The sequence below is a fragment of the Stegostoma tigrinum genome, chromosome 17 (genome assembly GCF_030684315.1).
Source record: "Stegostoma tigrinum isolate sSteTig4 chromosome 17, sSteTig4.hap1, whole genome shotgun sequence".
NCBI classification, from domain to species: domain Eukaryota; kingdom Metazoa; phylum Chordata; class Chondrichthyes; order Orectolobiformes; family Stegostomatidae; genus Stegostoma; species Stegostoma tigrinum.
The window spans coordinates 4,936,854-4,956,669 of record NC_081370.1 but is presented as its reverse complement, the minus strand read 5'-3'; the positions used below and the strand labels follow the sequence as shown (position 1 = coordinate 4,956,669).

At 41.9% G+C, this 19,816-nt stretch overlaps 1 protein-coding gene across 14 annotated transcripts in view; it reads right to left on the bottom strand.

Moving 5' to 3' along the window:
• Positions 1–19,816, bottom strand: part of syt12 (synaptotagmin XII) — a 218,333-nt gene that overhangs the window by 26,260 nt on the left and 172,257 nt on the right. For all 14 annotated transcript variants that reach the window (XM_048545953.2, XM_059651898.1, XM_048545951.2 and 11 more), the window contains one exon: positions 6,874–7,266. In XM_048545953.2, coding sequence (XP_048401910.1) covers positions 6,874–7,266 — 393 coding nt within the window. The remainder of the gene's footprint in view (positions 1–6,873; positions 7,267–19,816) is intronic.

Genomic DNA, 19,816 nt, shown 5'->3' with positions numbered 1-19,816 from the left:
AACCCTCTAAAGACCATCCCACCCAGGCTCACCTCCATTCATGCAACCCTGAATTTCCCATGGCTAACCCACCTAGCCTGCACATCCTTGCACACTATGGAGCAATTTAGCATGGCCAGTCCACCTAACCACCTAACCCACGTCTTTGGGCTGTGGGACAAAAACTGGAGCAAACACAGGGAGAATGTGCAAACTCCACACAAACAGTCACCTGAGGCTGGGACCACACCCAGGCCCCTGGCTTTGTGAGACAGCAGTGTTAACCACGGTGCCACCCCAATCTGGTCGGTAGGGAGATGGGAATGAAGTCCACAATTGTTTTTAAAAGCTCTTTAGTGTGGCAGGAGAGATGGAGTGCTCATTATCCTGTCAGCATAATCTACATCCTGGGAACAAGATAATCACCCTGTTCCTGAAACGTCAGCTGGTGTCAGGAATCATTTCCGTTATTGATATAGCTCCCAGTCAATGGAAAGTGAGGGGGACAGTTGAGACAAAGAATCTGCCCTGATTCTTAATAAAATGCAAAAGCTTAGCTCTCCGCAAATACTGTAATTGGCAAACATTCAGAAGACAGTGAGCTCATCGTGTGAAGTGCATTGCAAATAGGTGCTTGCAAGCGAATGCAACGGTAATTGAAGGAAATGTGTCACAGTCTGCTGCCTACTCAAGTCCCAAGAGAAAGTAAAAGCTGGCTAAGGTTCCTTTTCATGTCATCCATTCAATTTTCAGCATTTGTTGAAAATCTGCATGAAACAATGAAGGAATACTCAAGTAGCTACCAAGGTCTTTAGAAAATAGGACACTGAGAAATGAGACTATTTAGAACTTACAAAGATTTTTTCCTTGTCAAAAAAATGACAGCTGTGCACACTATTGCATCTCATTTATGGTGTGTCTGACTTTGGAGGGTCAGATCATTCTGACACTTGTTACAAAACCAGAACTGTGGTTATTCAGGAAATAGCAGAGCTGTACCTTAACAGGGAGCAGCTCCTAATTGGCAAAGGTTAAAAGAAGGCATGCCAGGGCAGGGTCAGCGTGCCAAAGATCAGAACAAACAAGTAATTATCTCTGGCAGGAAATCCATGACAGCAAACCACCAGCTCCACTGTAGTTCAGGAGGTGAGATTCAAAAAGTCATTCTAACTCACATCTAAGTAACTTCAATCGAGTCCTTCAGTCCAGTGCACTTTTTACAAAACAAACTCCATTATAATGGTCCATATTATGCATTATAGTAATCAGGCTACTAAAGGGATGAGTGCACAGTAATATAACCTTCAGTTATATTCCTTGTTACTGCAGGACAGATGGATGTGCTGCAATATAACAGTGTTCCTGATGCACTGTATCAGAAAGGAAAATGGTGTCGGTAAGCGAGAAAGTTCCACACCTGATACGGAGCGGAAACACATATCTTTGAATCACTACAGGCATGTGACAGCGTTTTCGCCTGCATTGACAACCACTTGGAAACACAGCAGAGTAAATGTAGCAAATATACATTTGTACTGGTATGCTGGTGGCTGGTCTGTTGGCCGGGCGTGAACAGTGACACAACTGACAACAGAGTTCAGAAACAACTTAATAGAGATGGCAGATGATTCAATTCCCATCGGTAAGACTCAAAAAGGATTTACCCCTGTGCACTTTGGCATCCAAAAGCTACCAAATGGATTTCTGTAGAGTTTACCACCAGTTCTTTGCAAGTAAGCATGCCCGACTGATATATGCTACCTGTTCTACACGACGGATTAAACTACTTACTGTTGGCCTTGCTGCTGAAACATGCGAGGCCTGTGGGGACTGAGATCTACCACAGTAATTCTGCTGCATGGCCTTGTGGCCGCTCAGAATCAATATGCAAAGGAAATTGCTATTAGACAGCATGTACACAGAATTAACACATTCTCCATTTAACATTGCTCCTATTTATTAGTGGGGAGGAGTATTCTTTTGTAGGATGCATTCCCTTGCTCCTAACGAACAGGAAGAGCCTTCCTTCAGATGTAAATGTGTAACAATATTTATTGAACCCAGCAATGGAGATTAGTTTCATCTCAGTCATAGGTCCTAACTGCTTACAGAAAGAGAGCATCTCCCTTACGGTGAAAGTGCTTCTGATGTATCCTTGTTAATGCTTTTACTCCCCTACCTTGTGAGAACTCAGGCATTTTACATTGCTCACTGTTTGGTTACAAAAGAGGAACTCTGCTGGGAAATGTATCTCACCTTAAAAAGAAATTCTCTCTACATTTATCCAGCAACTAATTTGAAGGCTGAGTGATCAGTACAGTTAAAATCTAAAGTTCCTGAGTCTCCCTGTCTGGGATGGCTAGTTCTTATTGTTGATGACAATGGCTTATATGCAGAACTCACTCACTCTGATGTATAACAGGATTAGAATACCACTAACCTATTGCTTCAGATCTAATTAAAACCTGGATCGGATGGTATGGATACAGTTGTCCTAAATTGATCTGTTTTTCTTTTGAATATTGCCACTTCAAGGAGAGAGTCATAAAGTCAAGGTCCTGACGAACAGTCAATGGGGAACTTCAAACCAGCGTCTACAGGAAAACGACACATACGGACCAAATACTGAACTACAGGAGTAACCATCCCAACACCCACAAATGGAGCTGCATTAGAACATTATTCCAACGAGCCACCACACACTGCAGCACAGAGGAACTACGAAGAGCAGAAGAAAATCACCTATACAGCGTATTCAAAAAGAACGGGTACCCAATGAACACAGTCCGCCGATTTCTCAGCAACAAACCCAAACAAACAGACAAAACAGGCCCAGAAACCATAACCACTCTCCCCTACATCAAAGACATTTACGAAATGACTGCCAGACTACTCGGACCTCTTGGCATCAGGGTAGCCCACAAACCCACCAACACACTAAAACAGCAGCTAATGAACTTAAAAGACCCTATACAGACAACAAGCAAAACGAACGACATCTACAAAATACCTTGCAAGAACTGTGACAAACACTACATTGGACAAACAGGCAGAAAGCTAGCCACCAGGATACATGAACATCAACTAGCCACAAAACGACATGACCTACTATCACTAGTATCCTTACATACAGATGAGGAAGGACACCACTTTGATTGGGACAACACATCCATCCTAGGACAAGTCCAACAGGGACACGCAAGAGAATTCCTAGAAGCATGGCATTCCAACCGGAACTCCGTCAACAAACACATTGATTTGGAGCCAATCTACCATCCTCTGAGAAAAAGAACAGGAAATGACATCACCAATGCAGGAAAGGACATCACCGACCCAAGGAAACCTAAACAGATAAATAGAAAGTGGGACATAACACCAGCGCTTCATCGGAGGCTCACTGATGATGTTACCTAGAATGGTGATGAAACGTCTGAAAACTAACCTTCCAGCTCAGCGAGCAAACTTACATCAAGGTCCTGAATTGTGTTTCCCTCAATGTGGGATGACATGTGAAGGGAGTGAGGTAACATAGCAATGGGCAACATGGCAAGGACACTGTGCCTGATTTTTACCCACCTCTGTTGGTGTATTGACAACAGTGGGGTAGGTGCCAGGTGGCCAGCCTGTCCTTTAACCAATCACCACTTTGGGACCTAGCCCTGCCACCATTGATGTTCTACCCAGCAACAGGTGGATACCCATGCTACGTGGCATGAACAGGTAAAAACTGCTGTCCAGACTATAAGCTGGTGGGCATTGGTCCCTCCCTGTTTGGACATAGCCCCTCCTCAATGGAGACTGGCACCCTTGCTTGTTCCCAGTCCCTGGTCTTGTGATCAGTGCCCTGCCTGACTGGCACTGGAAAAGCTGCCCACTGACTCACCCTTGAGTCCAACCTTCAGTGTACCCTGGGTGAAGACCGCTGCAGCTTGACCCTGTCAGACCTGACAGCTATCAGCGAGTGGTGGGACTTCATTGCAATGGGAACAGTCAGAGTAGAAGATACAGAGGCTTGAACACATGCACCAGCAGGTTCAAGAACAGCTTCTTCCTTGTCATTATGATGAATGGGCTGTCCAACTTCAAAGAATGCTGATCTTGTTAATGTTGGTCTTGTACGGGGCAAGTCCTGTGCAGTACAACCGATATGCCCTACACTGTCCATTTTTTTCTTTTCACCCTATGATGTATATGCCCCTAAATACTACGATCTGCCTGTACTGCTCACAAACAAAGCTTTTCACTGTGCTTAGGCACAGATGACAATAAATCAAATCAAATCAATTCAAGACCTTAACAGCTCACCAACCGTTAAACTAGGCCCTGCCTTCCTTGCTCTCTGGAGATGGGTTCACCCCCAATTTTTTTGTTGTTGAGAGAGAGCCCATTGTTTCTGTAGAGAAATTCTGACCAGTGTCACTGTAACACAGAGGAAGGCCATTAAGCCCATCAAGTCCATGCCAGCTCTCCACCGAGAAGTCACCCTCCCCCCCCGCTATCTCCACAGTCCTCTAAGTTTATTTCTCTCATGCAATTTAATCTTGAAATCATTCAGCTGTTCTGCATCCACTCGCCGAGTTGGCATGAGCTCCAGGTCATTACCATTCTCTGCATAAAGGAAAGTTGTTTCTCATACTCCCGCTGCATCTCTTAGCCTAAACCGAATGATTTTTTTCGAGTGGGGTTTAGAATGGTGATGGGGGGTCACAACATTTTATGGAAGGAAGAACTCAGTGATCTTTTCCGATTTTTTGTTTTTGCAGGTTCATACCTTCATGATAGGAACTTGGATTCGTTCCGAATCGAATTTAGCATCTTTGCAATCTGCTTTCGTCATAACCCAAGTCAATGAAGCACTCTCATCCAGCAGTTTTTAGGTTCCAATCTCACTCTCGAATTTGAGGGGGGAAAAATCAAGACAGATACTCCAGGAACATTACTGAAGAAGAGCAAAGGTGTCAGGGATCCCAGATTTTGGATAAGATGTCAAACCAAGGTCCTTCCTGTTCTCTCCGGGTGTATGTGAAAGGTCCCATTGGCACAGTTTTAAATCTGGGCAAGGAAATTAGCCTTTGGGTCCATCCCCGTATTTGCCTCTTGATTAACATCACAAAAGCAGACCATCTGGTCATTAACTCATTGCCAATCTTCAAATCAGCCTGTTCAGAAATGTTACGACACACCTCTGGAGCAGATGAGACTTGAACCTGAGTCTTCCGTTTTAGAAGTGGAAAAACTACCACTGCGCCACTGTGACTCACTTAAAATGCACTCAAGCAAGGTAAGAGTCTACTGTACAATCTTCTGATTCATAGTCAAACCCATTATCCATTGAGCCACTGGCCCCAATGACAAATGGAGTGCAGAATGCGAGTTTTGATCACACTACCTCTCACGTGTAAAACACTTTATTATTTAAATGAATTGCCCTCAACACAAAAATGCAGTCACTGCTGAAACTCCTCGGTGAAGTTTGTTCGAGTCCCACATTACAACAATGACTGTACTTCCACAGTAGGCTGTGACCTAGCGAAGTGTTAAATTAATGCAAATCTTTCTTCCTTCCTGCCCAGTTTTGAAGAATAAATCTATTGGACTTATAACTTAAAAATAACAACAGAAAGTTGTACTAGCAAAAAAATAACATTCAGTTATTCCAGATTCTTAATCACCCATGGCCTGTTTTATCTGAAATAAATCTGACAATTTTCTACCTTTCAAAGGTTATATCTTTCCAAATTGACACCATGTGCACATGTACTGAATTCCAACGTAATATGTAAATACTGAGAACAACAAATGCTGAAGATCACAGCGGGTCAAAAAACATCTATTGAGACAGAGCAAGCTGATGTTACGAGTCTAGATGACTCTTCATCAGAGTTCTGATGATGAGCCATCTAGACTCAAAATGCTAGCTTGCCCTCTCTCCATGGATGCTGTCTGACCCGCTGTGATCTCCAGTATTTATTGTTTTCAGTACAGCTTCCAGCATCGGCAGTAATTTGCTCCAGGATACTATTTGAGTATGCTGTTGATTCTTGTGTTGCTTTCCACAGTCACTGCTGATGTCCTGGTTCTGCTTTTGTTCACATTTCTCCTATCCCTCCATTTAATCTTCCTCTGTTTTAGCAGGAGAGATTCCAGTGGGCCATGGTAATTCATTCATTGAGAGGCACCCTTCGCGTTATTAAATTTAATCTTCTTTTTATGATCTCAGAATTATCGCTTTGACCAACCTATCCTGGGTTCGATCTCATATATTAACTTTGACTCTGGGTGAAATTGTAAACTGGGCATTATCAATTCAGCTATGCCTCTCATTTCGAAACCGAACCTCCTGACACTTCTTGAGAAACTAATTTCCTTGCAGACAAGTGGACATTTTTAAATATTCAATATTAATATTTTATATTTCATGCTTCACAAAATTGAACTTTTTGTGAAATGGGGTGGTACATTGCAATTGCACTAGCAACTGCATTGTTTGCACTTAGTTCAAAGCAAGCAAAATTGTTATCATAGCTTAAAATAAGGAAAGTGAAAACAAACAGACTTACAGGTACAGAATGGCAGAAAACAGTCTTCTCAAAGATGGGATTGAACCAAAAAAAAACAACCAATCAATGAACAACATGTGCTACTGTGAATGATCGATTTGATTGCTTGCACTGATCTTTGACCAGCATTGCCCTGAAATCCCTCCTTCCACTTCTGCTGAGGAGCAATCATTAACCCAACCCATTGTGTTCAATAGAATCCGCGGAGATAAATCTGGCAGTTTGTCCCTGAATGTAATACTCTCTGCTGTCTGAATTGAAAGATCAAAGCATCATCCTTTTAACCTCCATTCCTGCACAGTCAAGCGTGAAAGTGAAAATTCATCCGGCTTACCCGAGAAATTCCAACAATTTGCTCATCAGGCAGTAAGCTGATACGCACGAAGCAAGATTCAAAATTGACATCCTCTTTCTCAAGCAAATCTTTCCCTTGTACCAGAGTGACGTGCAAGGTATTTGAGTTCATATTGTATTCTAAGCACATCTCAATTTGCCCAACAGTGAAGTCATGGCCAAAGTTATTACCAATGGAAGATATGGAATTCAGTGAGTCTGTAGATACAGATTTTTTCATGTGTCCATAGGATGTCAACTCCAAATCTTTAGTCATCAGTTCCAGAGTTCCGAGCTCATTAATAGTTTCAAATGTTTCATCTATCTTTAGGCTTGATTGACGGCTTGGAAAACTTTTCTCTGGAGGTTTTTTATAACTTGAAGCCACTGATCTCTGGGGAGAGAAAGAGAAAAAAAAATCAATCCGAGCACTGACACATATTTCTGTCTGTAATTTAAGTGACTGTTTTGAACATCTGACTTCACTATGTGAAACTGAACTTAAACTAGAAACTAGACCAAGTCCAAATATTCAGACTTCCATAACCATGAAGAACACTAGTGACTTGTTGAAATGGTTTGCGGTATTGTTCACCAAAGTTAATGGATGTACATCAAAAATATTACTGATAGTTTGTCTCATACCTTTGAACCTAAACTGCTTTTTTAAAAAGGCAATCTATATAGTTCTCATATAAAAACAATTTAACACAACTTAGGTTTGAAGAAATATTGATTGAGAATGTTTCTAGCTTGGGAAAGGAATCTTTATCTACAGTAGGATTAGCCCCATTGTGACACTCAGTCACACAGTTATACCTTTGTACTGTTTCACCAGCCTGACAAGATCGAAGAAAATTAGAAGATAGCTCAATATGTTTTATGTTAAGTATATGGTTTGGTAATAAAGCATTCAGACACACTTAAAATAGGTTCAAAAACAAAGTTGCTGGAAAAGCTCAGCAGGTCTGGCAGCATCTGTGAAGGAGAAAACCCAAAACATTAACTCTGTTTTCTCCTTCACAGATGTTGCCAGACCTGCTGAGCTTTTCCAGCAACTTTGTTTTTGTTGCTGATTTGCAGCATCCGCAATTCTTTTTGTTTTTATTTAACATATGTTCAACTTCAGATCATTTGTACCATTAAAAATGAGTTAACGTACAATAATTTCCAGCACACTATTTGGGAACAGTAGTGAGCTTCTCACCTTTTTCAGATTATTATGTTATTCAATTTGATCATTGTTGGCCTGTATGTTAAATCTACACTTTAGTTCCATGTTCCTTACATCCTTATCTAACAAAAGTTTTCAATCTCAGTTTTTAAATTTTGAATGGACCCTGCACCAGTCACCCTTTTCGGGACAGAGTCCTAAAATTTCACGATCTTTTTAGTGAGGAACTGCTGTCTCAGAGCAATGCTAAACGGTTTGGATTTAATTACAATGTTATGCTCTGTTGTTCTGGAAATCATTTATGTCTATCCACTCCATAAAACCCTTTAATCATCTTGAACACATCTGTGAGATCGCTCTTCAATCTTTTAATCTCAGGGGGATACAGGCCTAATCTATACGACTTGTCTTCTCACTTTAATTTTCTTCAGCTCGATTTTATTGCAGGAAATCTATGCTTCGTACCATCCACGCATGTCTCTCCAAATGTATCAAAGAGCCTCTGACGCCTACCATGCCTCATCCTGAGTTTGAAGAGTCCTTAACCTTGCTTGTACAATTAAAGCTGGACTTTGGCCAATTTTTCCCTGGAAACTGGCAATTCAAACACAACTCTCAATGCATGGCTACAGTTTGGTTTCGACAGTAGCCCTGGGAGTAGGCTCTCTCTTGACATTTTGAATGATAGTGACTCTTGCAGAATGAAACTAAGTGGAACAAATAAACTGTGGAGAAATATTTCTAAGGAAAGGGAAAAAGAAACAATGCAGAGACGCACATGAGCTGCTCAGTGGAAGATGTATGTGAACATGCTTACTGTATTCTTAATTTCGATGATTCACTGACAAAATTTTACTTATTGAGTTTTCAAATTCACCAAAGATCCTCAGACAGCACTTTCCAAACCCATGACCACTTTCATCAAGAAGGACAAGGGCAGCAGATATATGGGAACACCACCACCTTCAAGTTCCCCGCAAAGCCACTCATCCTCCTGACTTAGAGATTTATTGCCATTGGGCATTGTGGGTCAGCAGTGGTTCAAGAAGGCTGCTCACCACCACCTTCTCAAGGGCAACTGGGGACGGGCAATAAATGCTGGCCTAGCCGCGATGTCCAAATCCCACAAATGAAGAAATAAAGTTCATTTCATAATTTTAATAGCCTGAAAGGCTATTTGCCATTGGTTCCACAGAATGTGACCAAGAGAAACCTACACTCTTCATTCTCTGACACCAAAAGCTCACCGTAGGCTGTGAAATTAAAGCTCTGGGAAATTAGATTGACAAATCAAACACCTTATCATCTTTTTAGACATTTTAGAGGTTTTTTTAACTTACGTATTTCAGCAAGTTGGCTAATTTATGGTAATACATTCGCATGTAAATAGGGTCCAATCTGTTTCCTTTTTAAATAGACATGAAACTCAACCTACAGAGTGAGGACCGCGTAACCACATTGAGCATTTATCACCATAAGCTTCTTGTATAATGAAAACAATATCATAGAAAAAGCTGTAACAAGGCCAACAATATCATGTTGAAATCTCTTTTGAGAGCTCGGTACATTATAATTGACCCAATTTGACTCACTGGGAGATGCTGATAAATGGAAAATTCCAAAAGATAAATAAACTTTTCTTACTTATGCATGACCCTTCACAAATCAAGTGATCACCCAGGGTTTAAAACAGCTCTTTTAACAATGACATGCATTTTGTTAACTTTTAATTAAATGTCCATGCAGAGAGTGCACTGAGATCAATTTTACATGATAACTAAAGTTTATTGACATTTTTGTTCAGTCTTAAGTGAAATCCAAAACTTAATTGAGGGTGATTGATTAGTCAATTTGCTTAAGCTAAGTCTTTAACCACAGTATGTTAACACAATACACACTGTAAAAGACCCCATAGGTCTTTCTTGGGAATACAAGGCATACCTTTCAAGTACATATCCAATTCTCTTTGAAAGTGACGGGTTTACTGCAATTCAGGAAGAATTTCAAAGCCTTGAAGAAGATACACATCAGATTTATCAGACTGATTCCAGAAGGGCAGGGAATTCAGTGTTGTACAGAGATGAGAGAATCTGGTACTATTCTTAGAGTATAAAAAGTTAACAGGACACTTAATAGAAGCGTTTATAGATTGTTGGAATAAATAAGGAGTGACTGTTTTTGTTGGAAAAAGGCTGCAAAATCAAAGAACATGGATTTAAGAGTTTTGTCAAAAGAACCACACAGAAATCTGGATGATGGTGCAAGTCTTCTGATGTCTGGATTCAAGGTGATGAAACTGAAGTTGGGAGATAAGTGTCAGAATATTCTGGAAGTCCAGGCATATAGGCATATGTGGAAATTGTTCAGGAATTTTACACTTTCTGCGGCTGTCTCCAAACCTTAGCTCAGAGCAGAGACTTGGACCGGGTAAGTGGAACTTAATGGCATACTTACCCAGGAAGTATTATGCTGTTTAATACCGAGACTATTCATTAGGTACAAACTTTAACTCAACTGAACGCTACAACCAGGCTTCCCCATCTCTCCATCTCCAGCAATCACATCCCTGAATATGTGTCTACACCCCAATCATCCAACTCCCTCTCCAATCTGCCCACTAGCTTCCAATAATTGAACTAGTGGAAACCTCTCCTCCACATCCACTTTATCCATGCCTCTCAGTATTCTGTATGTTCCAATGAGACTCCCCACCTCATCTTTCTAAACTGCATTGAGTACAGACTCAGAGTCCTCAATAGCTCCTCATAAGACAAGCCCTTCATCTCCAGAATTATTTTTGTAAACCTTGTCTGGGTGGCCTCGATTGTGAGCACAGTGTTTCTTAGTCACAGGGCCCAAAATTACTCACACTATTCCAAATATGGTCTGCCCAGATCCTTATACAGCTTCAGCAGTACATCTATGCTCTTGTATTCTAGCTCTTTCAAAGTGAGTGGTAACATTGCATTTGCTTTCCTAACTGCTGATTGAACCTGCATATTACCCTGAAGAGAATCCTGAATCAAGACCCCAAGTCCATTTGTCCTTCAAATTTCAGAAGCCTTTCCCCCTGGAAAATAGTCTATGCCTCTGTTCTACCTACAAAAGTGCATACCCTTATGTTTCAAAATTGCAATCCATCTGTCACTTCTTTGCCTATTCTCCTAGGCTGCCCAAATCCTTCTGCAGCCTACCTGCTTCCTCAACGCTACCTGTCTCTCCACATCCTTCCAATTTTCTCAGCATTGACACTGGTAGATTAGAGGCACATTTTTTTCACAGTAAATTGTTGACAATATAAAATGCACTGCCTGAAATGGTGTTGGAAGCTTAATTAATAATTTTAAGATAAGATTTAGATAATTCCTTGAGAAGTTTTCTTCTGTAAGGCGAGGTTCTGTGACCCTGTGTTGCTGCAGCAACCTGTATAAACATGTCAGGATAATAAAATGTGAAGCTGGATGAACACAGCAGGCCCAGCAGCATCTCAGGAGCACAAAAGCTGATGTTTCGGGCCTAGACCCTTCATCAGAGAGGGGGATGGGGTGAGGGTTCTGGAATAAATAGGGAGAGAGGGGGAGGCGGACCGAAGATGGAGAGACCCCGCCGCATCCCAAAACCAGCCCAGTTCATCCCCTCCCCCCACTGCACCACACAACCAGCCCAGCTCTTCCCCTCCACCCACTGCATCCCAAAACCAGTCCAACCTGTCTCTGCCTCCCTAACCTGCTCTTCCTCTCACCCATCCCTTCCTCCCACCCCAAGCTGCACCTCCATCTCCTACCTACTAACCTCATCCCACCTCCTTGACCTGTCCGTCTTCCCTGGACTGACCTATCCCCTCCCTACCTCCCCACCTATACTCTCCTCTGCACCTATCTCCTTTTCTCTCCATCTTTGGTCCGCCTTCCCCTCTCTCCCTATTTATTCCAGAACCCTCACTCCATCCCCCTCTCTGATGAAGGGTCTAGGCCCGAAACATCAGCTTTTGTGCTCCTGAGATGCTGCTGGGCCTGCTGTGTTCATCCAGCTTCACATTTTATTATCTTGGATTCTCCAGCATCTGCAGTTCCCATTATCCCTGTATAAACAAGTCATATGTCTTCATACCAACACCATTGAAGTTTTAAAGGGGTAAGAAATGTACAGTCACTATCCCCTGCATTACAATACCCAGAAAGGACAACTGTCTAGCACATACCTTGAATGTTACTGCTCCATTATCAGGTCAGTCCTAGCCAAGGATCTTGTAACAGTGAAACTGGACTGTTTTGAGGGATGTAGGGCATTAAATTAAACACATGCCATTAAAATGTTTGGGGAGCACAGATACCTACCTACAGCACACAGACTGCAGTGGCTCGAGAAGGTAGCTTTTCACCACCTTCTGAAGAGCAACTGGGGGCAGGCAATAAATGCTGGCCAGACAGTGAGACCCATGAGTAATTTTTTTTTAAAAAATCATGTTGCATTGCATTACTCTGAAAAAGGGAACAAGAATTTTCCCTGGAGTCTTGGTCAATATTTATAACTTAGTCAACAACACTTAACCTGAGGTTTTTAGTCATTTATTGCTTGGTTGCTTGTGGGATCTTGCTGTGTGGCTATAAACCATGGGCTGACACTGCATCAGTGACTATGCTTTGTGATCTGCGCTTTGTGTCATCTTGAGATCATGGAAGGTTATACATATTATAAGCTTTTCCACCATTGCCTTCAAGACAAAGTGATATCTCTTTATTCAGTTGTGTTGCCATGATATTAATAGTGCTGGAATACACCTCTATATTATTATATTGTCATGGACATCACAATAATGCTATTTCAGCCATCTCTCCTGCCTGTCTAAATGATAAAAAGGTAGACCGAACACTTTTATTTCAAAACAAAGAACATATAAAATAATCAGAGGGTTAGATAGGGTGGATAGGGAGATCCTTTTTCCTAGGATGGTGACGGCGAGCACGAGGGGGCACAGCTTTAAATTGAGGGGTGAAAGATATAGGACAGATGTCAGAGGTAGTTTCTTTACTCAGAGACTAGTAAGGGAATGGAACGCTTTGCCTGCAACGGTAGTAGATTCGCCAACTTTAGGTATATTTAAGTCATCATTGGACAAGCATATGGACGTACATGGAATATTGTAGGTTAGATGGGCTTGAGATCGGAATGACAGGTCGGCACAACATCGAGGGCCGAAGAGCTTGTACTGTGCTGTAATGTTCTATGTTCTATGTTCTATGTTCTATGTTCTATGTTCTATGTTAAAGAACCTAATATTTCTTATGATTGTACGAGATGACCTTTCTTCTTCTCTCTACTGGACTTTGTCCAATATTTCATCATTAACTTGGGACTCAAATGCTGTAACAGGAACAATCTCAGTTGTTACATGTTATTAATTGTTTGCTACAGTGTTGCTAAAGATCTAGATCTGTGATTAACCAGCAGTCTAGAGGTCTATAATAAATGTCAGTGATGCTGGTATATGGCATTACCAATAACACATGATGCACCAACAGCTTTAGTTCCTTCACTGACCTATTGAATGAAGAACTACACTGACAAATTCATCACTGCTACCATCGCAACACATTGAAGACTACAACGTTAAAATGTCCTGATGTTGGGAATATATTCACAGTGAGTCATGTAGTCAGGACTTTAAACTACGTGCATGACAAATTATAAAATGATCTAATATTATGTTTGAATCTTGTACTGATGGCAAAAGTGTTGAATAAATTATGCAAATAAAAAAGGTCTGAAACACAATACATGTACTCAATGTTTGTTCACTCCATAAATTTTATCATAGTTTTCTTATTTGATAGACTAAAATATATTTATGCTTGATAGAGTGCTCAGAGGCAGCACAATAACATTTAGGCTTCATTAAGATGCCTCTGGGGATAACTCAACCGAAATGGCTGTAAAATCAACAGCAAGTGACTGTTAACATCATCTGAAAGGAGATCACCGCCTAAGGGGTCTGAGCGACAAGCTCCGGTATAATGTTCCAGGAAGTCATTCCCAGTTGGGAAGCCGAAAGAAGTTTGAGGGCTGGGGGTATCCCAGGCAAAGGAGGGCCAAGGCTCCCATGTGAATCCTTGTCATGTTTGTCGACTTTTCTAAGCCTGTTTTGATTTGGCCTTGATTCTTCCTCCCCATTCCCCAAGGGAGCTAGTCAGGTCAAAGCAACTGATTGGACTTCAAATTAAATCATCAAGGCCTAACCTGTAGACTCTGCTGGCAATGTAAAATTACAGTTGGGCATATTATGGTTGGAAATTGTGCAAAAGTCCCCTCTGATGATTTAACTGATTCCCCGCTTAGCTTTCCCCAGGTGGGTGGTGCTAATATCAGCCACGTCAGGTCTTCCTCATAGAATCCCTGCAGGTTTGGGTGGATTGGCCGTGATAAATGTGGGAGCAGGCCATTCAGTCCATTGAGTCCACACCAACCCTTTGAACAGCATACTGCCCAGACCCACCGCTCCCTACCTTCTCCCTGTAACCATGCACTTCCCACATGGCTATTCTATGTAGCCTGCACATCCCTGGTCACTATTGGGCATTTATCACGGCCAATCCACCCGAACCTGCACATCTTTGGACTGTGGGAGTAAACTGGAACACCTGGAGGAAACCCTCGCAGAGATGGTGAGAATATGCACACTCCACCCAGACAGTCATCCGAAGCTGGTGCTGTGAGGTAGCAATGCTAACAGGGCAGAAGGATTGTACTGTCCCAAAATACTCAAATACGATAGTTGTATAGTTTCCCTTTCATACCGAATTTGAGGCCTTTCGTACTGTCGGGCTTAAGGTATCGCTATGGCAATAATATTGGAACTACTGTTCAGTAGGATACATGCAATCAGCAAAGTGCGATGGTCTTCATCCCATCGGCCTGGACTGAGGTCAAACCCATAACTCAGAGGTGGAAGCTAACTCACTCACTGGTGCTAATATTGTTGAATTAGTAATGGGAGCAGGCATTTCATCTTTGGTAAGCAAGAAGTTTCTATTAATTCAGATCAAGTTCAATTATTATTTCACTCGGTTTGTCTTGTTAATATTCCTGTCCTAATAAATTGTGTCAGCATTCAGAATCTGCCAGCTGCATTGCTCACACTTCAATGAATACAAAGGCATGGAGCACTTTCTTTTTTAACCAGTAAGTGCCCTGTTCAATTGGTATTGTCCCTGAATACTTACAGACAATACATGAATATTTCATAGAGATACTGACTCTTTTTCTGGCTCGTTGAAATGAAGCTGTGTTTGGCTCTTATCTGCACTGAGTAATTATAGCTCTAAGTACCACCTTGGAAAGATGATACAGTTACAAAAATACGCAGAGAATTGCGTTCAACGACTATTTTTAATGGTCTAATTTTTGAAATGCAAGAATTGTGTGATTTTCCCTGTTGTAAAGCATTTTTTATTTAAAAAGAAATTGCAGCTAATGTCCTTGCTTCTCGATGGAAATATGCAGTCTGCAGAGCACAGTCAAGCTGTACAGATCAAGCTGTACCTGGAATGAGGGATGTCAGGCAGATTATGGTGATCAATTCACTGGGTTCTGGCTACATTTACATCCCATGACCAAGTGCGAGCTCAATACTATCCTAAGTTCATCTTCAGGGCTCATCGTAATAACTCAGGCAACCTAATCAGTATCAACTGATATTGAGTACTACAGAAACGCCAGTGGAGGTTAGGGGAGAGGTAGTCAATGATTACAGAGGGCATCTAAAGGACAATGGGAGAGTGAGCGTGGTGGGCATGAGTGCAGGCTGATACCAGTCCCTGGTTAAACTTATAGAGGGAAGGGGAGGTGATGCTGCTCTCTCAACTCCACAGATTCTAGTTTTATTTTTTGACTTTTTTTGAGTAATTTAGAATCACAGAATCCCTTCACAATGAAATCAGGCCATTCAGCTCATCAAGTCCACACTGACCATCTGAAGTGCACCCAACCCCGACCCATCATTCTGTCCTATCCCTGAAGCCCTACATTTCCCACGGCTAACCCACCTAGCCTGCATACCCCTGGACACTATAGGCAATTTAGCACGGACAATCCACCCTAACCTGCACATATCTGGGCTATGGGAGGAAACCAGAGCACCCAAAGGAACCCCACACAGATAGAGGGAGAATGTGGAAACTCCACACAGACAGTAGCCTTTGGGTGGAATTGAGACCAGGTTCCTGGCACAATTACATTCATAATTGCTTTTAAGTCCTGTGATGTATGGCAACTCATGACCTAGAAATGCTAGAGAGTGCTTTTGCATGATATATCAAACTAAATTCAATAACTCTGAGTATGGAAATGAGGCCTTGCTCATTCCAGGGGAATGCTGTGGCCACTGAAATGAAGTACCTGTCAATTTAGCAGCAGAACAATATTGCATTTTTATCACTCACATGAGCCAAGATTTGAAGGATAACTGGTGCCAATGGAATGATGGGCAGAAGTTTTAGCCACTGCCAAGTTTGGGAACTGATGGAACTCAAATGTCTTTTGTTCCTTTATTTTCATTTTATTCCTTTATTCATTCATGGGGTGAGGGCGTTGCTGGCCAGGCTAGCATTTACTGCCCATCTCTAAATGCCCAGAGGGCAGTTAAGAGTAAACCACATTGTGGATCTGGAGTCACATGTAGGCCAGACCAAGTAAGGATGGCAGTTTCCTTCCCTAAAGGGCATTAGTGAACCAGATGGGTTTTTCCTGACAATGGACAACAGATTCATGGTCATCAGTAGATTCATAGTTGAATTTAATATTGAATTTAAATTGCAACATCTGTTCTGGTGGGATTTGAACCCAGGTCCCCAGAATGTTATCTAGGTCTCTGGATTGGCAGTCCAACGATAATACCACTAGGCCATCGCCCACCCCTATAAATACCAATGTCAGTCAGTGCGCTAGATTCCTCTCCCTATTCTGCACAGTAGCGAGTGCAGGTGACTTACACTATTGAGGCAGGCAGCCAGTTAGTTCATTAATACACTTTCTGAAATAAGGTTGCCTCTCATTTTCTGTTGTCTCCTGAAGTGATAGTGGGTGGTTTTAACTGCTTGGAGCGGGGTATCTAGCCAGCTTGCTTTGGTCTGGATATTGCGAAAGGCCACCCTATAGATGGAGAGCCCAATCCCAAAACTTGTAGCCTGGGTGTATTGTTCTTCACTTAGACTTGAAGAAGCTTGGTGAGCAGTAACCTCTATGTTGAAGCTCCCACTCAGTTATTTACTCTTTATTGCAGCGCACTGCTTGTATTCATTTGAAAGGTTGTTGACTGGTTCTCCAGGTTCAAGAGCCTGTCCCACCCTCAATCACACAATGTGTCCTCATGCCACCTGAGGGGGACATATCTGTGAAAATCCCATTGAGCGATTGTTAGCCCCACATCCACCCACTCCGCCTGCCCCGCCCCACCCCTGGGACTCAGTGTGGGACCTGGAAACAAAGGGGTAAAGGATTATACATCAGAAAAATCACATGCTGGATTGCTTACAATTTGTGGTGCAAGAACATCCTTGAGCCCCGAATCACGATATGATATTGACCTCCTCCCTATCTTGGAAATATCCTGTGACATTACAGGCCTCAGAGATCTCTGTGTGCCTGTTGTGCTTCTTTGACTTTTACAACATTTCTTCAAACTTACTTCTTTCACGAGGCTTTTGGTAATTTAATATCACCTCATTGGCTTGGTGTCAAATTCTGATTGATTATTCTCATGAGAAATTCCCTTGGAATTGTAACCATGTTAAAGACTTAATATAAATGTTAAGGCTGTCTCTGAAAAGTACCAATTTGAAGTGCATCCACATCCTATGTGTTCTGTTGCCAGCTGATCTGAGCAGCTTTCTTTACGTTTAAAACCCACCTGATTATTGCAAAATTGAGGAAATAATTGTGGAGTCGGCATTTCATTAGCAACTCTGTGCTAAACTTCCTAATTTCTTTCTAATAAGATAATGTTTGTCAGTTAGCTGGAGCTAGCACCCGTCAGTCAGTGATAAGATCCCTATCATTCAGTCAAAATGGTGCAGTTTGGATGTCTGCATGCAGTAACTAGATTGTCACTTCTGAATAGTGGTTGTCCAGGAGAGGTACTTGTACCCAATGAAGGTAGGTGCAACCCACAGCCCCATGAATGCATTGGCCACTCATTATAATGATCATAGAACGATAGAGTGTGAACAGACAGAATGTTGGCCATTCACTCCTTCATACTCATGCCGGCACTTTGTAAGAGCAACCCAGCTATTCCCATTCACACATCTTTCTTTGCAGCTTGCAGGTTTTTTTTTCCTCAAATAATTGTTTCGTTCTCTTTTGAAGATCCAATGGAAGCTGTTTCCACCACATTCTCAGATAATGCATTCAGATCCAAAAGATATTTGGCGTAAAAACATTTTCCCTCACTTCAATGTTTTTTTTAAACCAATTATCTTAAATCAATATTTTCAATGATTCTATCAATGGTTTCTCCTCATTGACTCATTCCAAACCTCTCATGACTTTGAACATAGAGTCATACAGCACAAAACAGATCCTTCAGCCCTACTCATCCATGCTGACCAGGTTTCCTTAACCCAACGAGTCCTATTTGTCAGCATTTGGTCCATATCCCTTTAAACCTTTCCTATTCATGTACCTATCCAAATATCTTTTAGTGTTGTAATTGTACCTGTCCCCACCACTTCCTCTGGCAGCTCGTTCCATGCCAACGAGTGTGTGAAAATGCTGCCTCTCAGGTCCCCTTTAAATCGTTCCCCTCTCACCTTAAACCTATGCCCTCTAGTCTTGACACTCTCCTAATCTGGGAAAAAGGGACTATTCACTTTATCTAAGCCCCTCATGACTTTATAAACCACTATAAGGTCACCCCTCGGCCTCCTCTGCTCCAAAGGAAAACAATTCTAGTTTACCCAGCCTTGCCTTGTAACTGAAGCCCTCCAGTCTCAGTAACATCCTGGTAAATCATTTTTGCACCCCTTTCAGTTTAATAACATCCTTCCTATAGGACTGCAACCAGAATTGTAGACAGTATTCCAAATGTGACTTGACCAATGTCTTGTTTAGTTGTAGCATGTTATACCAATTCCTATACTGAATGCTCTTACCAATGAAGGCAAGTGTGCCAAATGCGTTGTTCCCAACCTGTCTACCTGTGATGCCACTTTCAAGCAACTATGTACCCAAACCCCTGGGTCCCTCTATTTGACAACACTCCCCAGGGCCCTACCATTAAGTGTATAAGTCCTGCCCTAGTTTGTCTTACCAAAATGCAACACCTCACACTTACCTAAATTAAACTCCACCTGTCATTCCTTCACTCATTGTCCTAGTTGATCAAGATCCTATTTAACTCTTAGATAACCTTCTTCACTGTTCACTATACCACCAATTTAGGTGTCATCTGTGAATGTGCTAACCATGCCTCCTACATTCTTAACCAAACCATTTATATGAACGATTAACAACAGTGGACACAGAACTGATCCTTGAGGTACACTACTGGTCACAGACCTCCAGTCCAAAAAGCAACTCTCTATCACCACTCTCTGTCTCCCAGCTCCACCAAATTCTATTCCATAATCATCTTCTTTGACAAGAATCCTTCATTCATTAATGGGATGAGGGTTTCGCTGGCTGGGCAGCATTTATTGCCCATCCCTAATTGCCTCAGTGGCAGTTCAGAGTCAACCACGTTGCTGTGGGTCTGGAGTCATGTGTAGACCAGACA